This window comes from Marmota marmota, unplaced genomic scaffold (assembly GCF_001458135.2).
Source record: "Marmota marmota marmota unplaced genomic scaffold, marMar, whole genome shotgun sequence".
Lineage (NCBI taxonomy): Eukaryota > Metazoa > Chordata > Mammalia > Rodentia > Sciuridae > Marmota > Marmota marmota.
The window spans coordinates 48741322-48763426 of NW_026000108.1; the positions used below are offsets into that span (position 1 = coordinate 48741322).

Below are 22105 nucleotides of genomic sequence, written 5' to 3' on the forward strand. Positions count from 1 at the left end.
TAGCTGTTGTTGTATGTTAAAGTCACAATAAACACTGCTGACAACCAGCTGTTCCTTTCTTATGCCATATCAAAACTGCTTAAAGTGTATCCTTAATTGGCTTAAGTCCACACACATTACACATGTCACTCAAATCGAAAAAAAAAAAAATCATGTGAAAATACTTCTAATGTGAGTTTTGTATAATATAATATACCTCCCCCCAAAGAGAATTACATTTTCAGTTAAAAATCCATTCTTACAATGCAAGAGTTAAGATATTATTGAATATTCATTTTGCTATGTTTTGCCTTTGAACAAGGACTGGTTAAGAGGATTTTTTTCTTACTTCCTCAAGAAGTAGCAACATTAACAACTTTAAAGACTATCAGCTATAGCTGCTGATTGTCTGAATATAGTGAATAATTTTTAGATATTTAAAATGAATGTCAGACTTCCTAAGGCATGATATTTTCTACTTTAAATTTAATTAAGGCAGGAATTTTGAAGCTAAGCCTACTGAGATATATGAATAGATTTTAGCACTCTCAAATCCCTTAAAATTGTGGGTACAGTTGAGGGTATGATTTTATTTTTCTTTGAAAAGTGCATATAGATATTAATAGATTAAAAATGAAATCATGAGCCAAAATGATCATAAGCAAAAGAATGATTCCTATGGTATTAGAATTAAAATATAACTTTTAATTTTTCTTATTGTTTTAGTCATATTTTTCTCCACTCTCATAAAAAGACATAACAAAAACAATTTTAAATGCAGAAAATTTTATTGGGAACTTATATTTTCAAAGGTTTCAGTCCATCTGGGTGTGATGGTGCATGCCTGTAATCCCAGTGGCCTCTAAGACTGAGAGAGGAAGTTGGGGAGTTCAAAGCCAGCCTCAGAAACTAGATGAAGCCCTAAGCAATTCAGTGAGATCCTGTCTCTAAATAAAATTTTTAGAAAGGGCTGGGGATGTGTCTTAGTGATCAAGTGCCCCTGGGTTCAGTCCCCAGTACCAAAAAATGATGGTGTCAGTTTATAGATGGCCAGTTTTGCTGGTATAAGCCAGAAGGAAGGCACAACATCTTGGAGGAAAGGTGTGGAGAAGGAAAGCAGTTTTGGACATGGCACCAGGGAGCATAAAGAGACACTCTGCTCCACAGGGACAAAATATATGCCCAAAGTCATGCCTCCAAATACCCACTTCCTCCAGTTCCCTTGAGTTAACACCCAGCTAATCCATTCAAATGATGAATACACTGCTTGGGTTAAGACTCTCATAACTTTAAATAATTTCACCTCTTAACTTTCTTGCGTTTTTTCACATGGGAGTTTTTGTGGTACACCTATATCTAAACTATAACAATTACCTAAAATATTAAGAAAATCACAATGCAAATGCTTTAAATTCTATTTTGAAACGGTTCTAAAGATTATTTCTATGTTAAAATTCCTTTAGTGTTAATCAATATTTATTTCACATGCAGATATATTTTGAAAAAAAATTAAAGAAATAATAAAAGCATATATTTTTCAAAATTAGTTAATAAATAACATTGTGTGATATATTTAAGTATTGTCAACAAGAGGTCTTTATTATGCTTCTACTAATGATGTGACTCCATTGTGTAGGACAAGATTGTGATTTAATGAAGTTTCCCAAGAGTGAGTGTCAGTGAAACAAATGTTACTCGATATTTTATTTAGATTCTCATTGCTATGACAAAAATACCTGACAGAAATCAACTTTGAGGAAGGAAAGAGTTATTTTGGCTCATGATTTCAGAAGTTGCAGCTCATGGTTGGTTGGATTCATTTTTACTAGGCTTTTGGTGAAGCAGAAAGTAGTGGTGGACCCAAGCTGCTTATCTCATGGTGGGCCTGGGAATACAGAGAGAGAGAAAAGAAAGGACTGGGCACAAAATAACTTTCAAAAGACACATCTGTGACCTACTTCTTATAAATAAGTTCTTCCTTCTAAAGTTTCCACCACTTTCCCAAAGCATCCAACCTTCAACAAATGGGCCTTATGGAACATTACAGATCCAAACTATAAGATTTGTGATCTGGGACTGTAAATGCTCAAGTAAGTTTTTGCTGGTTGCTTGATTGATTTTGTTGTTTGAATAGCTCTCTCACTCAAAGTAAATTTAAAACAAAAATCAAACCATTGGAACACATTCAACTACAAAATAGATGTGAGCTAATTTAGAAGAGAACTAACAGTGTATATTTCTAGTCATCCTTACATAAGATTTTTGTCTTTTACTAGCCTTTCATAAGACCTATGAATATTGTGGATTAGCTTTGCAATAAATAAATAAATGCAAGCTATAAGTATTGAATATCTAAATTGATTTATATTTTTTAAAATCATTTTTCTAATTATTTTTTAAAATAAAAAATCCATCCTACAGACTATGTAAAATAATACTACCAATTTAGAAATCATCTTAGAATTTTTATGTGATTTAATCATATAGTTAACCACATGAAACATCTATCACATTTTCAGGTATTTATACAAAAATATGATCATTTATAAATTTATGTTCAGACACACACACACACTCCACTATGCAAATATGTACATACATACATACATACATACAAAGACTTTATCTGTATATCAAAACTGGAAACATGAAATATTCTTTACTGAATGAATACTGAGTTCTAGTACATTGGAATACTACTTAAAATGAGGAATATTTCTTGATACACACACTGATGTGAATGAATTTCAAGTTTATTGTGATGAATAAAAGTATTCAAAAGTGTACCTATTATATGATACCATTCATGTGACATCCTGCCATCCTCATGATTAACATAATGACAGTGAAAAACTACTGGTTTCTAAGATTCAAGGATCTGTGGAGTGGTTGAATATCAAAATACCATTATGGAATTGTCCTGCATCTTAGTTGTGGTAGACTATGTTACTTGAGTTTGTGTATTTGTCAAAATTCATAGATTTACCTATTAAAGAAAATTAGTTTTTGACCTGAAAAGTTAAAACAATAAATTGCCTATTGTTATACAATTTTCAAAAAAACTGTACATATGTATCAAATGCTTAATTTGGTTGATACACTTTAACTTTTGAAACTTCAACTTGTTTAATACTTACATTGTTTCTGACGTTTAGTGTTATAATTAGGTTTAAAATGAAAATATTCATAATGTTTTTCTTCCGTTCTTCATATTTTAGTAATTTCCTAAACAAAATATTTAATACTTACATATTCCTTAAAACATTGTTTACTTATCTTCTGATAAATTTGAATTTAATTATATATTTAAAAGCTATGGTTTGGGTATGATTTGAGCATGTCTTCTGAGGACTCGTATTGAAACTTAGTCCACATTTTGGCAGAATTAAGAGGTGTTAGAAACTTTATGGGATGGGTCCTTGTGGATGTAATTAGGTGATTGAGGGCTCTTCTCTCAGAAGAGGTTAATGTTGATATCCTGGAGTTATTACTTCCTGTGAGAATTTGTTATTATAAAAAGACAAGATTGGTCTCTTTCTACTCTCTGGTTTCCTGTACCATCATGTGATCTCTTATTTATGCAATTTTGATGCTATCATGCCACAATGAGGCTCTAACTAGTCGGCCATAATGATGAAGTGTAATCTTGGAATTACAGCTTTCAAAACTGTGAGTTAAATGAAACTTTTTCCTTTGTAAAAGAATATTATTGTTTTAAAACTAAGTTGTTCTCCAAAACTCAAAACATCCAGACGCTGTTCTTCCATGCAGGAGACTGTAAAACTTGAATTACAGGTATATTGTTATAATAGAAGAAAACAGACTTATACACTCACAGGACTAATAATTGTGTCATTTTCTTCTCATCTTTACCCAGATTTGGTATTGTCAACTTTTCAACTTTTTCGTTGTGGTAAAATACAAATAACAAAAATTCAAAATGTAAACCATTTTGAATTATACAGTTCACTGATATTAGTACATTCATATCATTATGTAACCATCACCACCATTTATTACCCTTGCTCTTTTCATCTCATGAAACTCCATTAAACACTGACTGTACATTCCCCTACCCTTATCCCTTGTCAAGCACCATTCTACTGCTTCTAGGATTTGGGTAACTTTAAATAACTTATATAAATGAAATCGTATGTTTTTATGTTATTGTATATGCATTTATGTGATTGGCATAGTTCACCTTGGATACCGTACTCATGGTTCATTAATGTTATAGCATGTATCTGAACTTCCTTTCAAGGTTTAGTAATATTTTGCTGTGTGTATATATTCCACATTTTCCCTGTCCATTCACCTGTTATAGATGACTGCATTCCTTCCACTTTTTATCTGATGTCAAACGTGCTATGCATGAATATGTTCATACAAACATCTCATTGAGCTCCTCCTTTCTATTTGTTTGGGTATGTACTTACAAGTGAAGCTTCCGGATTATATAAAAATTCTATTTGTAATTTTTTTATGTTTTATACCTGCTATACAGTTTTACATTCCCACCAACAATGCCCAAGTAATCTAATTTCTGCATATCTTCACAAACATTTTTTATGGTATTCATCTAAATTTATGTGTGATAGTATGTCATTGAAATATTGATTCGAATTTGTCTAATGATTAGTAATGTTAAACATCTTTTAACATGATTATTGATCATTTTCATGTATATTATGTTTGTATAAATGTTATTCTTGAACTTTACCGTTTATTTATTAGTACTGGCCATTAAACCTAGGGGTGCCTGCTAGATATTGTTCTTCTCAGGTGTTTTGGTCATAGACACATAAAGTTGACCAACACATTACTTTGGATTTGGTGGATATATTGAAATGAAACTTATTTTTTGATTATACCCTGTCTTCTTTATATTCTCATGTTCAGTTTTCTATATTCTGTAATTATTTTCTTTTTAAAAAATTCTGCTCATTCATAACATCATGGATACTCCTTTCAATTATTTATTTCACAAAGTTACAGACCTATATATTATATGTCCAAAATTATAAATATTTTTGTGAATCATTCTCTTAAATTATACAGAAAACAAAATGTAGAGTTCTAAGTGCAATTTCAATAATTATAACTTTCAGATAAATAATTTAATTTAAAATATTTATGCATTTCTTAAATCACTTAAGAAACAAAAATAGTGTTGTAAACCATGGTTACAATAATTGGGCATTTTGTAATTGTTCCTGTAGATAGAATTATTGAGATCTTTATCTCTTCTCACACTTCAGGGTTGTGTCTACTTTCTTCATTTTCACCTTCATGGCTAGTATATTCTTGCAAAGGAGTTCTTATGATACCACATTTCTCTTTGTTTTTGTTTGGAAAAATTTCAATATCTTCCTCACTTTCGATGGACACTTTTTTTGTATGAAAAACTCTTGATTGGAAGGTCTATATTTTTACTACTATCATTTTGGATATACTGGACAGTTTGCTCAGTATTTCCAATGATAGATTTGCTGTGGTCCCCTGTATCTGATAATTCATTTCTTTCTTATTGTTTTCAAAATCATTATTTTGTCTTTGTCTTCCAAAAGTTGATTATAATATGTCTTTATGTGCAGTTTTTTTGAGGTCTTCAAACCTGGAGTTCTTTGATTCCTTGGATATTTATGTTCATGTCTTTCATCATGTTTTTAATTAAATTTTATTAAATAGTGCTGTTTATAAATTACATATTTTTGATAATTAATAAAATTGATATGTTTTAATTTATCTTTATTTTGAATTTTAAAATTGATTTTCTGTGATTTGGAAAATTGTTTTGGTTCATTGAATTAAAGGGAGTATACAATGCATGTTTTATAATGTATATTTATTTTGCCAATGAAACCATCATCATTTTTTGAGCAATGAAATCAACTAATGCTTTCAGGAAATGCAAGCAGCAAAAAAAATTGGAAAATAAACAGTGCAAATAAACTTCTAGATTAGGATGTTATTTTAATCACTGATAGACTAAAACATCAATAGATTTCATTATCATCTCAATTGTCACATTACTTAATTCTGAATATAAATGTGGTATTGGCAATTCTATTGATGTTTAATTTTGATTTTATGTTGTCTATTGTTTTCAGGTTAATACTGAAAACATTTATTAGTATTTTGAGAAAACTTCCGGCCTGTTTGTTCAATTCATTAAATAATCCCACAAATGACAGTCTCCATCGTCTGCTTTTCTTTATTTCCAATTATTTAATTACTTGTCTGTGATGAAACAGTTGGAGAAATAGAATTGTATCTCTATTTTCCAAGTTTTTTAAGAAATAATGTTCTCAGTGCTTCACAGGGTCAGACTTCTTGTCATCATGTTTTAATGCATTAATCACAAATAATCGTATAGAAGCAGTGTGATCATCCATTATATGTACTCCAAGATTGTCAAAATTTTAAGATATTTTCTCAGATGATGTATTTTTATAGCCTTCAAGCCATAAAACGGCTTGCTTTGCTCAGCATTTCCCAGTAGTCTGTTTCAGCTGCATAAATTTAGTACCCTTACGTGAACTGAGTTAAAGTGGATGGAAGTGATCACTTCTGTTAACACCTACTAAATGACAGTCCAGTTCAGTCTTTTAAAATTGGACTTTTCCTTATGTTTTAGTTGCAAGAAAAATAATTTACATGAATTATACAATGGTGGATAGACAATGATTTCATATTAGCAACTCTAGCTTTAACATTCCCAATTGAAATAATAATAATAATAATAATCCCTACAAGTACATTCTTACAGTGGTGGTGTCTCTATAGACTGAAACTTTGTAATGTTCCATAATCATTTAGCATCACTCCAGATATAAAGTGATTAAGGTTCTATCCCTGCCTTCAATAAATATCTAGAATACTTCTATGTAGTAAAACATACAGGCAAGAAGTACATATAGCATGAGAGATGGTATATGAACTAGTATAACAAAATATACTTGAATATAATATACTACGTATATTTGGGAGCCTAGAAGAAATGAGGACCATAACCTGTCATATGAGAATAAAAAAATAAAACATCAATCAGGGAAAACTTTATAGAGAAATCAACTTTAAAGTTGATTTTGTAGCTGTATGTTTTTGTACTTTGGAAGAAATGCGTACACACATACACACACACAATAGTTAATTTCAATGAAAGCCAGTAAAAGCTGAATTAGAGAAAAACCTTCACAGGACATTTTAAGTATTAAAATTTGGCCCTGTTTTTTACTGTTTCTTTACTCCTGAGGCAGTCTTACCAGAAGGCAAAGCATTGTTTCCACTTATATTTAATGTATCTTAAATCCACATGTTAATTGAGTTGCATATGCTTAACAAATAGTGACAGGTAATTACAATGAGTCTTAACATTTAAAGACATTTATGTGCCTATTACCTGTAATGGAATGCCTTTATTATGAACAGAGATGTGGGAAATCAGGAGGAAACTGTTATTTAAAACAAAATATGTAAAACTGTAAATAAATTAAAAGATAATTTGCTTTCACGTATTTTCATTTTGGTTTATATTGTTTTCTGGTTATTGTTGTTTTTTTTTTTCATGAAACATTTTTTTTGGATAGTAGTGAAACTGCAACATTAATGGAGATTATGTTTATTCAAATGCTAAATGTACACAAGGGAATTAGTAAACTGAAGATTTTCTGGACCAATAAAAAATAAATTAGGGAAAAATGTGGAAATGTTCCAGTAGATGTAAGAACCTAAAGTGTCCAGGAATTAGAAATTAGGCTGTAATTAAGATTTGCTGCTGTCATGGGATGACTTTATACACTGAGTTTTCAATTTCTAGCAAAATGATTTTCTAGCAAAATCATTTAACATGATTTTGGCAAGATAATATGTAACATTCTGAATAGTACTGTGAAAATGGCTTTTACATACATAAACAACTTTTCATTCATGGAATTAAAAGAGAAATTATAACAGTACAGTGCTCCAATGTTGAAAGTCATTTTTACTGGGTACACATAATATACATATCGATGCTACTTGTACATCATGTAGTTGTGAAAATTTTTCCAAATGCAAAATTTATACACACATATATTTTTCCTCATGAAGTTTTTAAAAAGAGCTTTTGATATTATTTTGCATGACTAACAAATATAGATAGAAAAATATTTAAAATATAATCTTTCTTTTTCATTTTTTTATATTCAGTGTAATTAACTTCAGAGTATTTGGAAGGAGTTTACTGCTTTATAATTTCCAAATAAGTATACCTATAGTGCTTAAAATCTAAATTTGATGAGATTTATGTTAAAATCTAAATCTAGTAAATAATACTATGCAAAATACTAATTTAGTATATATTAAATTTTACATTTAATTTATATCTGCATTTTCAAATAATTATTCATATAGTATTTACAGGAGCATTGTAACATAAACACACCCTGAGGAGGTGTAAAAGGTAGTCACATATAATGTAAACTTATTGGAGTATATTACCATGGGTCTTTTTTTTCCAGTTTGAGACAGGGTCTCACTAAATTGCCCAAGTTGGCCTTGAAGTCACAATTATTCTTCTCAGTCTCCTGAGTTTCTGGGATAAGAGTCATGAGTCATTATGTCTGGCCCACGACTATTTGTTGAAAAGTCAGCCGTATACAAGCAGACCAAGCTACATTTGAAGATATTGAAAGAGAATAAATCAGCTATTATTTTCATTTCATATTTGTTGTTAATCATTGACTCCCATTTTCTATTTCGTTCTAATTTGAACTAGATTTAAATATGCCTTTGCCAAAGTTAATCTGTTGATATTTTGTTTCTCCCTTTATGTTAATTTTATCTGACATGTGTACGGAAGAAAACAAAGCCAACTCTCGAATTCTGCCCTTAAATCCCTAAAGTAGCAAGAGAATAATGTTCAAAAATATTCTTGCATAGTGTGCTGGAGATATGGTTCAGCGATAGAACACTTGCTTAGCTTGCACAAGATCCTAAATTCAATTCCCAGAAAAACAACAACAAAGCTTTTATATTTACCATTGTTTATTTGCATATTTATTTATGCCTTTATTTAATTGCCTTACTATTTCCACAAAATGTTTAAGATGTGATAAAGAATAAAACAATTCAAAAATGCCTCAAGTTTATAATGTTGCTAATTAAAAATATCAATAAAGGTGTAACTGGTTATCTTTTGAAGACTATAATTCAGTCATTATGATAATCTTTAATGACTTGAAATATTATATAATACAGTCGTGCGAAGTAAGCACATTGCAAACTACTATTTACACTTTTATTCATTACATTATCCCAGTAGAATTGGTATCATTATTCCTTTCCTATGCATCAGGAATATACTTATACTTAGCTTTGTCCTTATTTAGTTCTTATGTCACTTTCTTTTCAAGCCTCCCCCTCTGTTTTCTTTTCTCATAGAATTAAAGATTTCATATGTATAAATAAGTAGAGTTATTTGGTATTGTGATGTTTTTTGCAAAAATTACTTGCCTCTAGTATTTTCAGAAAAAGGAGGGTATTAAAACCCTCATGTGAGAGTATATAAAGAGAAAATCTCACTAGTTTCCAAGCATTTATTTATTAATAGTCTTATACGTTGTAGTAGGGTTTAATCATACATAGATAAAAATTATGTAGTTCTTTTTTTAAAAGGTCGACAAATTAGTGCCTAAGACAAATACTTTTGTGAGGTTAATGATATATGCCTGAAATAATAATAAAACTATAAAAGTTATGATTTATATTTTATGGATTCAGCACCAGGCCAGACATATTATTGTGATTTAATCATTTTGTCTTCATTTTATTAAGTCCTAAAAATTTTAAAGTCTTATCAAATATAATAAATTTAGTAAATATGAGAGTTCAATTTGAAAACTACTCCTCAAAGAGGATATTACAATCCAAAATGTACAAAGAACTCAAACACTTAACACCAAAAATACAAATAACCTAATCAATACATTGGCCAAAGAACTAAACAGACACTAAACAGGGAAAAATTTTGAAACAACAAAAAATAAAATGCAAATGGTCAACCCATACATGAAAAAATGTTCAGCATCTCTAACAATTAGGGAAACGTAAGGATGTAGAGAGAAAAATATACTCATATTGTTGGTGGAACTGCATATTAGTGCAACTACTCTGTAAAGCAGTATGGAGATGCCTCAAAAAACTAGGAATGAAACCATCATGTGACCCACACCTCAAGATATATCCAAAGGAGTTAAAATCAGCATACTACAGTGATGATACTACAGCCACATCAATGTTAATCGCAGCACAATGCACAATAGCAAAGCTATGGAACCAACCTAGGGCTCTTCAACAGATAAATAGAAAATGTGGCAAATATACACTTGGCCATAAAGAAGAATGGCTTTATAGTATTTGCCAGTAAATGGATGGAACTTGAGAGTAGCTTGCTAAGTAAAATAAGCTGGTCCCCCCCAAAAAAATGTTGAATGTTTTCTCTGATATGTGGAAGTTAATCCAAAATGGAAGGGGCAGATAAAAAGGAGAGAGAAAGAAAGAAAAATGGAGAGAGAATTTAATCAAAATAGAGGAAAGATCAGTAGACAAAGGGAATTAAGGAGGAGGAAGAAGGGACAGCAAAATTTTCAAACAGTGGAATGACTCTGAGCAAAATTTTGTATGCACATAATGAATTGATGTGTCATGGTGAGTTCCTGCATCAGATGCATCCACAGAATACTTACTACAAAAATGTAAGAAGTAAACTGTAAATGGATTGAATAGGGATCAGTAGAGTGAAGAGAAGAGATATGGGGAGGGATGTGGAGGGAACTGCTGGAGACTGAAGGAATGGGTTGTGTTCCACACTTTTGTAACTGTGTCAGGGTGTATCCTGATATTGCATATAACTAAAAATAATAAGTAAAAGTAAATAAAAACGTTTTGAAACATTATAAATACAGAGAATTATAGTTATTTTAGATTTTTCTTGGAAGTGAAAGAAATGAGAAAATGTGATTAAATTGAATGAGTATGGTACACATGTATGTTTTGAGATGATGGCTAAACCAAACCTTCAAGCAATGACTTAATGTTTCTTATGATATTTGAAGCCTCTGGATGATTCTATTAAATGAGGAGATGGTAATTAGATGAATGCAATTAAGTAGAAGTCACTTCATATAATCAAGACTGAATAGGTAAGGGAAGTAAGAATGTAACTGTTGGAGGAGGAAAAGGGATGCCAAGCAAACAGGAGGTGCTGTAATTCTGTATTTGATATAAGTGAGACTCTGCATTGTCTTTTTGGTTCTCAGCTAGAATGCAACTTATTACAGACCTTTAATTCAGAGAGATTAAGAGCATCACCTGTTATATCTCTTCTTACTTGTTGCTAGTGGGGATAACTCTGTGTATCATGGCTGGAAGACAGTCACTCTGGCAGCATTGGATTTGGTTAAATTTAGTGGAACACTAAAATTATATTTTGGCATTTTCACATTTTATTTGTGTTTGGGGATGCCACTAATTTAAAAAAAAGAATAAATGAGGGGGGATAGTTTCTGGGATGCTGGTGATATTCTGTTTATGAAATAATCTGAAGTACTTGGTTTGAAAAAAATTCATTTATACATAGAATAATGAAGAATTATACATATATATTTTATATATGAATTGAATTTCAACATAATTTTCAAAAAGAAGATCACCTTAAAGAGAGTTCACACTGTGTGTGAAAAATACATACAGAAATTTAGCCACATAAAATCATATGAAAATTCCAACACATATTATGTGTCACTATGGAACATAGGGGATATGAAAAGTCATGTTTAGAATAACACTAGACAGTAAACACAGGAAAATGTGAATAGAGACTTTGTTGAGTTCAATACAACATATTTTTTTTCAAATCTCAAAGTGGAATATATTACCATTTTTAATAGAAAATCTAAAAAACAAAATATTAGGAAGAAAAAATATTCTTAATATTTCAAGTCACAAGTTATTGCAAATATTATGATTGCATCTTCTGTGTTAATCCTGCCTTACATTATGACTTTAATATGTAAATTTGATTTTGTCTTCTTTAGTAGTTTTTCAAAACTATTATTATTAAAAGTTATAAAATACCTGCACACTCAGATAAATTGTTTGTCTATTTTTATACTTGCTTGAACTTTGATAAAAGTCTTATTTTGCTAAAAAAAATTCACAGGATATTTATTCTAAAAGCTACATAGTGTATCTTATGACTTAGTAATAGTGTGAGTTGATTTGTTAGACATATTCTCCTTCTCGTCCACATTTAATATCTGCCTAAGCATCATTACCATGTATATACATATAAATTTGAACATACATACCCTTTTAAAATACAGCAAATCTTTTTTTTTATTGGTGGGGCAATTATTAGAAATTATTTGTTCTTACAATTAGTAATTACAATTTGATCAAGGTTGCTGACTTTATTTTTTATTCTGAACCCCTAGTGACACTTTCTTGCCTCAGAAGGCCCAGAAATCTCAAAAAGATAATCTGATTGTCACAATGTGTCTTTGATGATTGCATTATTTGGACTGGTCTACATATGACATTGGTAGTATTTGGGACACACCACCACTGCTGAAGAGACAGTTTGTGGTTGGAATATTTCACTTTTGCACCCATCCAGTCTTTCCAAAAAGATGTATTTGGGCAGACTTACAGATTTTGAAAAAAAATCCTACATTGCTAATGGGGAGTGTAGTTCTGGGGTACTTTTGGCAAATACACATGTGACAATGGGCAGGAACAACAACAGTTGCTGACTCTTGCAGGGGCATGGAATTATTGACACTGAAATGCTTTCTTGTGTACTGAGCTAATGAAAATGCTTCTGTCAGATTGGAAATCAGGGGTACATTTATTTCACTCTCATACCCCCCTCAATTTAAATGACCCAGTGTTGGGGAGCCTATGTTATAAGTTTTGTTTTCTTTTTAAAGTAAAAGCCAAACCCAGAGAATTGCATAACAAATAAATAATTCTTTCTCTGGATATTACTGCATTCTTCTAAATGTTATCTATGTTGTCTTTTTTTCCCATTATCTTAATTTTTCCACATAAGAAACAGAATAAGGGATGTTAAAAATATATATGATCACATAATGTTTTTTATTGTCTATCATACATTTTTTCTTTCATTCAGAATAAAATAGAAATTATTTTTCAATCTTTTGTAAATTTGCTAGATGTCATTTCTTATGTTTTTTCAAATTCATATTTTCTTCTTTCCTACAACAGAATGGATTATTCTAAACTTGCATGTCAAAGTAAGACTCCTCTAAGGGCCATGCATGACATCTTGCTTCATGCTGTTTCCAGCTTCAGAATGTGCAGACTCTTCTCTTTTTATTCAGTACATTCCAATCACACTAAGTGGCTTGCAGTTTCTCAAGGAATCCAAAGTTTCTTGTGTCAGTGCCTCAAGCTAGAGTTTGCTTTTATCTTTTCCTTCTTTCTGCCTTCTGGCCTTCCCATTTCCCTTTCCTTGATATCCTTTCCCTTCCTCTGCCCTCCAGTACCCTGACTCCCCTTCTACCTCTTTTCTTCCCCCCACAGCCCCCTCTCCCTGCCCCTCTCTCTTTCTCTCTATTTTGGTCTAAAATCTAAAATATTCTACCTGCAAAATACTCCTCCCTGAATACTCTGTAAGTGTTAGCTGAAAGTTCATGCCCTTTAGAGGAAATGTAAGATCACACCATGTGATTCATCATACCTCATACGTTGCTCTCTATTTTGTCATAATTCATATCTACTTTATTTTTAGCATTTCCAGTATAAAGTTAGTTATCACTCACTTATTCTTATATTCTGATTTTCTACTTTGAAAAGAAAACTCCATTAAAGAAAGAATCCCATTTATTTTCATAGAGTTTGGACTTGGTTTTACATACAAAACGTTAATAAATATTTCCAATAAATTTATAAAAATTATGTTATATAAAATAAATGCTGTTCATGTAATTCAAAAATGGATTATAAATGTAATTTTATACATTTCAAAGAGAATTGAAAATTATTTGAATCTACATTAGCTTTCTGAAATAGTATATAGGAAACAAATATTATGGGTTGTAAATATTTCATTTTACAGGTAAAAAAATACTCATGTGTGAAAACATATGCGAACTTAGCCAGTGTCAGTTTTAAATAAATTACATATATTTCCAAAATGAATTACTTTTTAAGCCAGTGTCAGTTTTAAATAAATTACATATATTTCCAAAATGAATTACTTTTTAATGTTATTAACTTCAGTTTAAAGTAAAATTACTTGAATTAGAAAATTGTTATTGGATTTACATATAGTATTTTGTTCTCATTTGATTTAGTTTTAGATTATTAAAGCATAACATCTTCTACTTGGATATTCTATGAGGAAGTATGAAGAGCTTCATCTGGATAAGGGGTAGCATTAAGATCATTGAAAGAGGAAGAATAAATTATGGGTTAGAGTTGATCAAAGAAATCACACTGATTTTTAAGCTGGTAGAAGGAGGGGATACAAGGGAATTATGCTTTGAGGCTGTTGTGAATGTGATGTAAATAACGTTTCTGACAGTAGGCTTATAAAATTTAATTACTCAAACAAATAATATGAAAATGTCTTCCCTATTCTTAAGAAAATAAGTTTGTGATGACTGTCCATTCATTTTTTTTTCTATCACACATTTAAGCACCATTACCAACTAGAATTAAAAACCCAAAATTCTGTTTTAGCCCGGATTCTGACTGTGGAGATGATTTTGTACATTGCCACAACCAGAACTCCTTTGAAGGAAGGCAAATTATAGGCGTCAGTTTGCACCTGGGTGAAAATTAACTTTTAAGCAGCCTTTAAAATAAATTTTTCTTAATTATTATCATTATGCAAAAACTGGGTAAATGCCTTTAATTGTGCTTATAGCGCAACATTTGCTATAATCACCTCTAAAATCCAGGAGCAACTGCAGGGTTTTCTTCTCCTTTTTTGTTCAATACAAATAAAAATAGAAGAAATCCTCATTGTTGACTCACAGATCATTTTTTTTCTTAAATTTGTGAGCATAAATGTTATAGTTGACCAATAATTGCTAAAAGTTAACATGTGCTGAAAGCTAACTACTTAAATTTGAACCTAAATATCTTGAAAATGTGTTCAATTACTGGAAGAAGGCTAAAGGTCAACATACAAACATGATTATGAATTTTATGATTTCATTTGCTTAGGTGTTATGCATAGCATTTTCTAGAGAGATAAGATTGAACATACACATTTAAAACTGAGAATATTTTCATTTTATATATCTTGTGTAAGAAGTGATGCTACTTAGAGTTGATTCGTGTGTGTGTGTGTGTTGTGTGTGCTTGTATGACTCAGAGAATAATTTTTTCAGAAAAGTTTGATAAAAAACAAAATCCCTTACACGTCTATTTTTAATCAAATTTAAACAAAGAAATTTAAAAAATACAAAATACACTTTAAATGTAGCAGTTCATGGTAGAAAACAGTTCAGGGGAAAAATAGAAATGCAGCATAGTGTAACAATATGGATTGGATTGGCAGCCAATTCCTTTGTTTATGTTTTGATATTTCTCTCTCCAGGTAATATTTGTAAAAACATGTAAGAGATGAAGATGTGGTACTTGTAAAACACTTTTTTTTGCAACTTGTTTTGGAATAAAGTATTATTCCAAAAGTAGTTATCAGAGGGGCTGGGGTTATGGCTTAGCAGTAGAGCACAAAAAAACACATGTGAGGCCCTTTGTTCAATTTTCAGCACCACATAAAAATAAATAAGTAAAGGTATTGTGTCCAACTACAACTAAAAAATAAATATTAAAAAAAGTAGTTAACAGAGTAATGATTAGATCAAATGAACTTTCCTGTTGTTTTTAATAATATATGAAATCAAAACTGTATTAACCAGAAAATGTACTAAAATGTATTAAATTTCATAGGTTAACTTATTTTTAAGCATTAAATTATTAATTTATTGGTTACACTTCTTAACACACTCCAAAAGCAATGTGCAAAACTGTCACCTGGGAAAACTTCAAAAGCAATGTGAAAAACTATCACCTGGAAAAGTCATAATAATCATTGTTTTAAACAATTTTAATATAGAAACTGAAGTCTGAATTTTATTTTCCCCTTCTAATTGATATAATTTTCAGTTTTTGCTTGGAGTAGGTATTTTATCTAAGTGGATCTAGAGAGTCCTACATTGATGGGGTACCAAACTGGTCCAGTCTTTCTTTGAGAAGGTTCATCTTGAATCATCTTTGAACATGTGGAAAAAAGTTACTAAACACCAAGTAAATGAATGGAACACAATTTGTGAAGGTATTGAACATGAATGTACGTATCTATACATTTCTTTCAAAGAAAAATTTAGAGGTAGTCGTGATCTTTTTAATTTTTAGAGTTTTTGTTTTATTTTATTTTTCCAAGGGTTATGTCCTGTAAAATTAATAGAAATGGAGAACAAATTCACTCTAACAACTTATAATCCTAGATAGAGAAATGGTCAGAAGACTGATAATGTGAATCAGATTCACAACAATTCTTTTAAGATAATGGTATTATCGTTCCCTAAGAAATTTCAAAACAACATTTTCTAGTTAAAATACATAAGTTTGGTAGTACATACAGGAAATATCCAGCTATATAAGAATAATTCAAAGCTGCACTCCACATATAGCTGATATATGTTAAAATACTACCAAGAGTCTTGGAAATCTATTCAAATAATGCATAGTAAAAAAAAAATAATTAGCAATTGACAAAATTATTCTATAAAATAGCACTCTGGGTCACATACTACCAGTGGCATATTACATAGAAGAAAATTAATAAGGCATATGTATCTTAATAGGGCATATGTATCATACGTATCAATTTAGAGTTGCTTATAATAACTAATATCAAGATCATGAGTCTGTCCAAGATCATAAACTATAAAGAAAAAAGAAACTATAAAGAAAAAAGGTTTAATTATATATTTTAATCTTTTTTTAAAAAAATAACTTAGAGGATTGGGGAAGTTTGTATATAGAGTCCCTACATACCACCACTTCCATCTCACATAACTCAGACATTTGTCAATCTCAGTGATTTTTAAATAAGCACTGGCCGGTTGGGGCAATATCCATCCATTACTTTACATCATCCCCTGTAACTCAAGGTACAAAATGATGAAATATGGAGAAAATATAATATTGCTTTAATTATATGCATTTTAATTATCTTCCTTTAATTCTCCTGAAGATTATTTTATTTTTATTAATAATGATATTTTTATATTAAAACTGTGGTGTGCTTGTATGAATTTATTTCCTGTTTTTAAATAATGAAACAACCCTGGCATAACAATTTTCAAACTGTAAATTGTTGGTTTGATTGTAATTCAAGTCTCATAGGCTCCTGCATGGAAGGGACAGTGTGCAGGTGTTTGTTTGTTTTCTTTTAATATTTATTTTTTAGGTGTAAATAGACACAACGCAAAACCTTTATTTTTATGTGGTGCTGAGGAAGGAACCCGGGCCTCGCCCGTGCTAGGCAAGCACAATACTGCCGAGCCACAATTCCAGCCCCCAAGTGCGGGTATTTCTGAGTGACACATAGATAACAAATTGGTTTCAAAACAATAATATTCCTTTAGTCACAATTATTGACAAATTTTAAGAATGTTTGATCATCCAATAGTAAAATTGGAACAAAACAACAAAAAATCCATGAAACTCTAAGACATTAATGAAAGGGACAGGCATACTTCTAAGTGTCCAAAGAAATGTAGGATGCTTTGAGAAGAGCAAACATGTACTTGTGAGGAATGTGAGTCAAATAGATCCCAGGAGTGTGGGAGAATTGCATGGCTGCAGTTATCAACTTTATCTTTTTTGTGTGCATATGCATATTTTAAAGAATATTTAAGGTTTAAATATTCAATAATCAAGCAAGGATATATGCAGAATTTCAATTTTGGTTTATTTTTTGTCTCTTCAATGAGCAAGTTATCTAAAAAGTTGAGGCTGTTTTGGTCCCTTTTCTATTCTTATTGATTGACTGATTGTTCACATCTAACACTGAATTCCATAAACAGATCTATCCAAAAATGGAGTATGAAAAATTGTATAGGGAGTGTCAGAATCCCTGTACTGTTCTCCAATTGACATGGTTGATGATAGCAATAGACTTGTCCCTTTCCCAAATGTCAAAAATTTTTGGCCACCACTTACCACTTTTATGAAGATACCAAGTATATACATATTTATTAAATTAGAAATACACCTTCATGTATTTATCTATTAAAATCATAGAATGTATTAGTTGTTAATATCATTAGAATCTTACCTTAACATAAAAATCACAAGTATTGAAAACACACCTATAGAAACTTTAGGGTCTGAGAATGTAAGTACTGTTTTATAAGAGTAGAGGGTAGGCATTTTGTGAAAAGAAGGTGCAATGAAATACATGTAGGGGAGGATATTACTTCAATAACTATGTTAGTAATGTTACAGTTAATTTATCTAATGTATGTGTATATAGTTTTCACCCTTAAATTATCCTTGTTTTTTTTTTTAAAGAGAGAGAGAGAGAGAGATTTTTTAATATTTATTTTTTAGTTTTTGGTGACGCAACATCTTTATTTTTTTATTTTTATGTGGTGTTGAGGATTGAACCCAGCACCCTGCGCATGCCAGGCAAGTGTGCTATCACTTGAGCCACATTCCCAGGCCCTATCCTTGTTTTTTAATGGATATGGTCAAATTATTACATACACTTTAAACGAAATATGGCATATATTAATTTTCACTTTAACTTTATACTTAAATGCCCAATTTTCTGAACTATCTCCAGCAATTACATTCCCCCTTGCCATCAAACCCACAGAGATCTAAAAACAGTAAGGACACCTAAAATCTATGCAGTAATGAAAATTTTTTCTACAAAAGATCCCATAAGCTGAAATTAAGTTATCTGTGTCAAAAGAACATCTGGGTTAATGTATGATGTTATCATAGAGATTTGCTTTGTATCAAAAGGAATGGCAAAGTTCTTAAATAACAATACAAAATATTATGTAATGAATACATATTATTAGAGTTTCATTCTAGTTTTTATTTTACATTTAAGAGAAAAAGCCATACACATTCATTTAAAGAGTTTAAATACAGAGGAAATCATAAGAGATCTGTTTCTGCTCCCCATCCTACTTTTCAAAGCATGATTATGAACATGTACCAAAGCCCAGAATTAGGAAACAATTGAGGTAAATACAATGGGGATGAAAGTCTTGGCTAGAGAAAGCTAGATAAAGAGGAAAAATGTAAGAAATTACACAACTCAAAGAAATTATAGTCTGCCTATGTACATTCATTTATGTGTGTGGGCAGTATATATGTCCTGAGGTACAGCAACTCTATGAAATTCTATGAAAAAGAAAAGTTTTAAACTGAAGGTGTATATGTGGCTGGTGCAGGATTTTATATGCTTGTCTACCATCATAAAAAAAAAAAGATGGTATAATTTTATCAAGCTCTCTTAGTGATGTGTTTGACAATAGAGAAAAATACAGAGAATAATGTAGAGAAAAATATACAGAAACCCAAGAAGTAAAAATAATTAATAAATTTTGAAAAACTTCATAATTGGGGTATCTGTTAACTAAGGCACGTCTACAACAATAATTGAGAAGAAACAAATATGAATGAACAACCGAGATAAGAGCATATATACACAATACAAAGAGAAAGGTCAGTTGGATATGAATTCCTTCCTCTTTGCAACAATAAAGATTTCCTACTTGCAAACAAATGTGCACATTTTGCCTAGGTTCACTCAAGATTCAGGCATAAAAACACCAACTTCCCTTAATGTTTCCAGGAAGGATATTTATGATAGATAGTTAATTACATACCTATATGAGACAAATGTGGTTTAATACACTAACCATTACTTTTAAGACCGTTATATAGATGTAATGCTATTTTGCTGTAAAGGTATTAGAGAGTTAGTGGTGGTTGTAACCTGAGATATTTTAACAGTAAACATTTAGGAATGAAGCTAAAGCTCTTAAAGGGGTGAAACTTCTATTTCTTAAATAATTGGCCACATACAATAAACAATTACTTGGCGCATATAAGTCTACATTTCCTAAGATGTTTTTTCATACATGTATATGATCTAAGAGCTTTAATTAGGACATTTTGTTACACAATTATAAAATCTGAGAATTAGAAAGGCTTTCGAAACTTACCAATCTAAAGAATCCCAATTTTAAAATGAAGGAACTGAGAATTTCTTTCAAATATTTTAACAAGTATACACTTTGGTTTTTATAACATCAGTCTTCTCTGACAAACATATGTGCATAATTATATGCACAATCACACACACACACACAAACCTGCACACAGACCTGAGAGGTTACAGGCATTTAAAATATGTAAAAATAAAACATGTTTCCATTCTAAATGCCCATGAATTACTAATGTAATTTTAGCCATATAATCCATTTGAATTACATATATGTATATATCTGAAAATATCCTATAATTTATCTATATAAAATAAATTACATATAGATATAAAATAATTTATACATAAACTTATCAAAATGCATGTTTAAAATGATTTAACAAATAATGTTTTGAAAATATTTTCATTGTCATGTTTTCAGAATGATAATATACAATGTATAGATTAGGAATAAATAAAATATGTGATTATTTATGTAAAATTCACTTTCCATATGAGTACAATTTTCACAAGAAATTAATAACATAAGACATTTCACAGAGTCACAAAATAAACAACAAAGGAAAAAATTAAATTGCTCTCAAAATAATGTATGAAATTCCAGGGATGTAAAGGCTATGACTTTCAAAAACATTTATTTTAGAATTCAAATATTTAAATTGTCTTATGAAAGAATGTTGTGACATAATGAATAAATTTAAAAAATTTATTCAAAGATCAATCTCTTGAAAACATATTCAGTGTCATTCTTCTTTAATTACATTTATTATTCTTATTTTTTAACCTCAAGTTTATTATTTTAATTTTGGTGAATTTTAAAATTTTATATTTTTATTTTGTAAAAATGCCATTCATGAATTGCTAGAGCTTAACAGTCAACTATCTTTCACAAAGTCTTATTTAGTGAATTTATATATTGCCTTTCTTTATACAAGATAAGGATCTACATTCTTATAATATGAATGGAATTATTGCTGATTTCCTGTGCATATATGCGTTGAATTTCTTCACATAAATCTTATGTTTCTTTTGTGCCCACAAAGACATCTGGATACTCATCAGAAGTGTAAATATCCCAACTAGAAGAAAAAAAAATCATCCTTTCTTATTTCTATGATGAATACAATAACTTATTTTGAACAAAGAACCAGTATCAGACACAACTTTTAAAACATTTCTGAAATATTGCAGTTTTTTATCAATATTCTTACATTCATTGACTAGCATAATGTATATTCAATCAATATTTATTGCATTTATGAATAAAGATAAAAATACATAGCAAGGTTCAAAATTAATCCACATTTTAAATATCTTACTGCCATAAAATAATTCCAAATATAAATTTTTGATCTGAAATTTTTTTCAGTAATACTTTTCCATATGCATGTAATATGACTTTACGTATATAAACACATACATAATATGATAAACCACATTAATTATGGTTCAAAATTGTACAATGGAACAAATAGATGAAATGGATATTACCTATATTTCTTCTAATATATAAAGAAAGCACTGCAATCAACTTTCTACCATGCACTAAGATGCACTATATTTGAAATTTCACATTCATGCTCCCCAGTTGTCCCTTCTTAGATTCTCATGAAAACTTCCATAAATAAGACATACAAGGGATTGTGTAAGTGTACAAAAGAAAGTTTCAAATGAAGTGCATATTACCACTATTTTTAACCAAATCTCATTGCTTTATATACTTGAATTACATTTCCTAGCTTGGTTACAGCAGTAATCATATAGAGATAAATGATGTTTCAGTATTTTAATACTGCTAAAAAATAAAAATAAAGTATTAAAATCCATTTGCAAACACACCAAATTAGTACA

At 30.1% G+C, this 22105-nt stretch overlaps 1 protein-coding gene across 3 annotated transcripts in view; it reads right to left on the reverse strand.

Annotated features, from left to right (window-relative positions):
• Positions 1–1563: 1563 nt before the first annotated feature.
• Tecrl (trans-2,3-enoyl-CoA reductase like) overlaps positions 1564–22105 on the reverse strand; it is a 99714-nt gene continuing 79172 nt past the window's right edge. For 2 of the 3 annotated variants that reach the window (XM_015482145.2, XM_048784576.1), the window contains one exon: positions 18970–21333. In XM_015482145.2, coding sequence (XP_015337631.1) covers positions 21206–21333 — 128 coding nt within the window. In that variant the 3' untranslated portion in view covers positions 18970–21205. Of the gene's footprint in view, positions 1865–18969; positions 21334–22105 lie in introns of those variants that run through there. The other variant, XM_048784577.1, reaches the window with a different exon arrangement.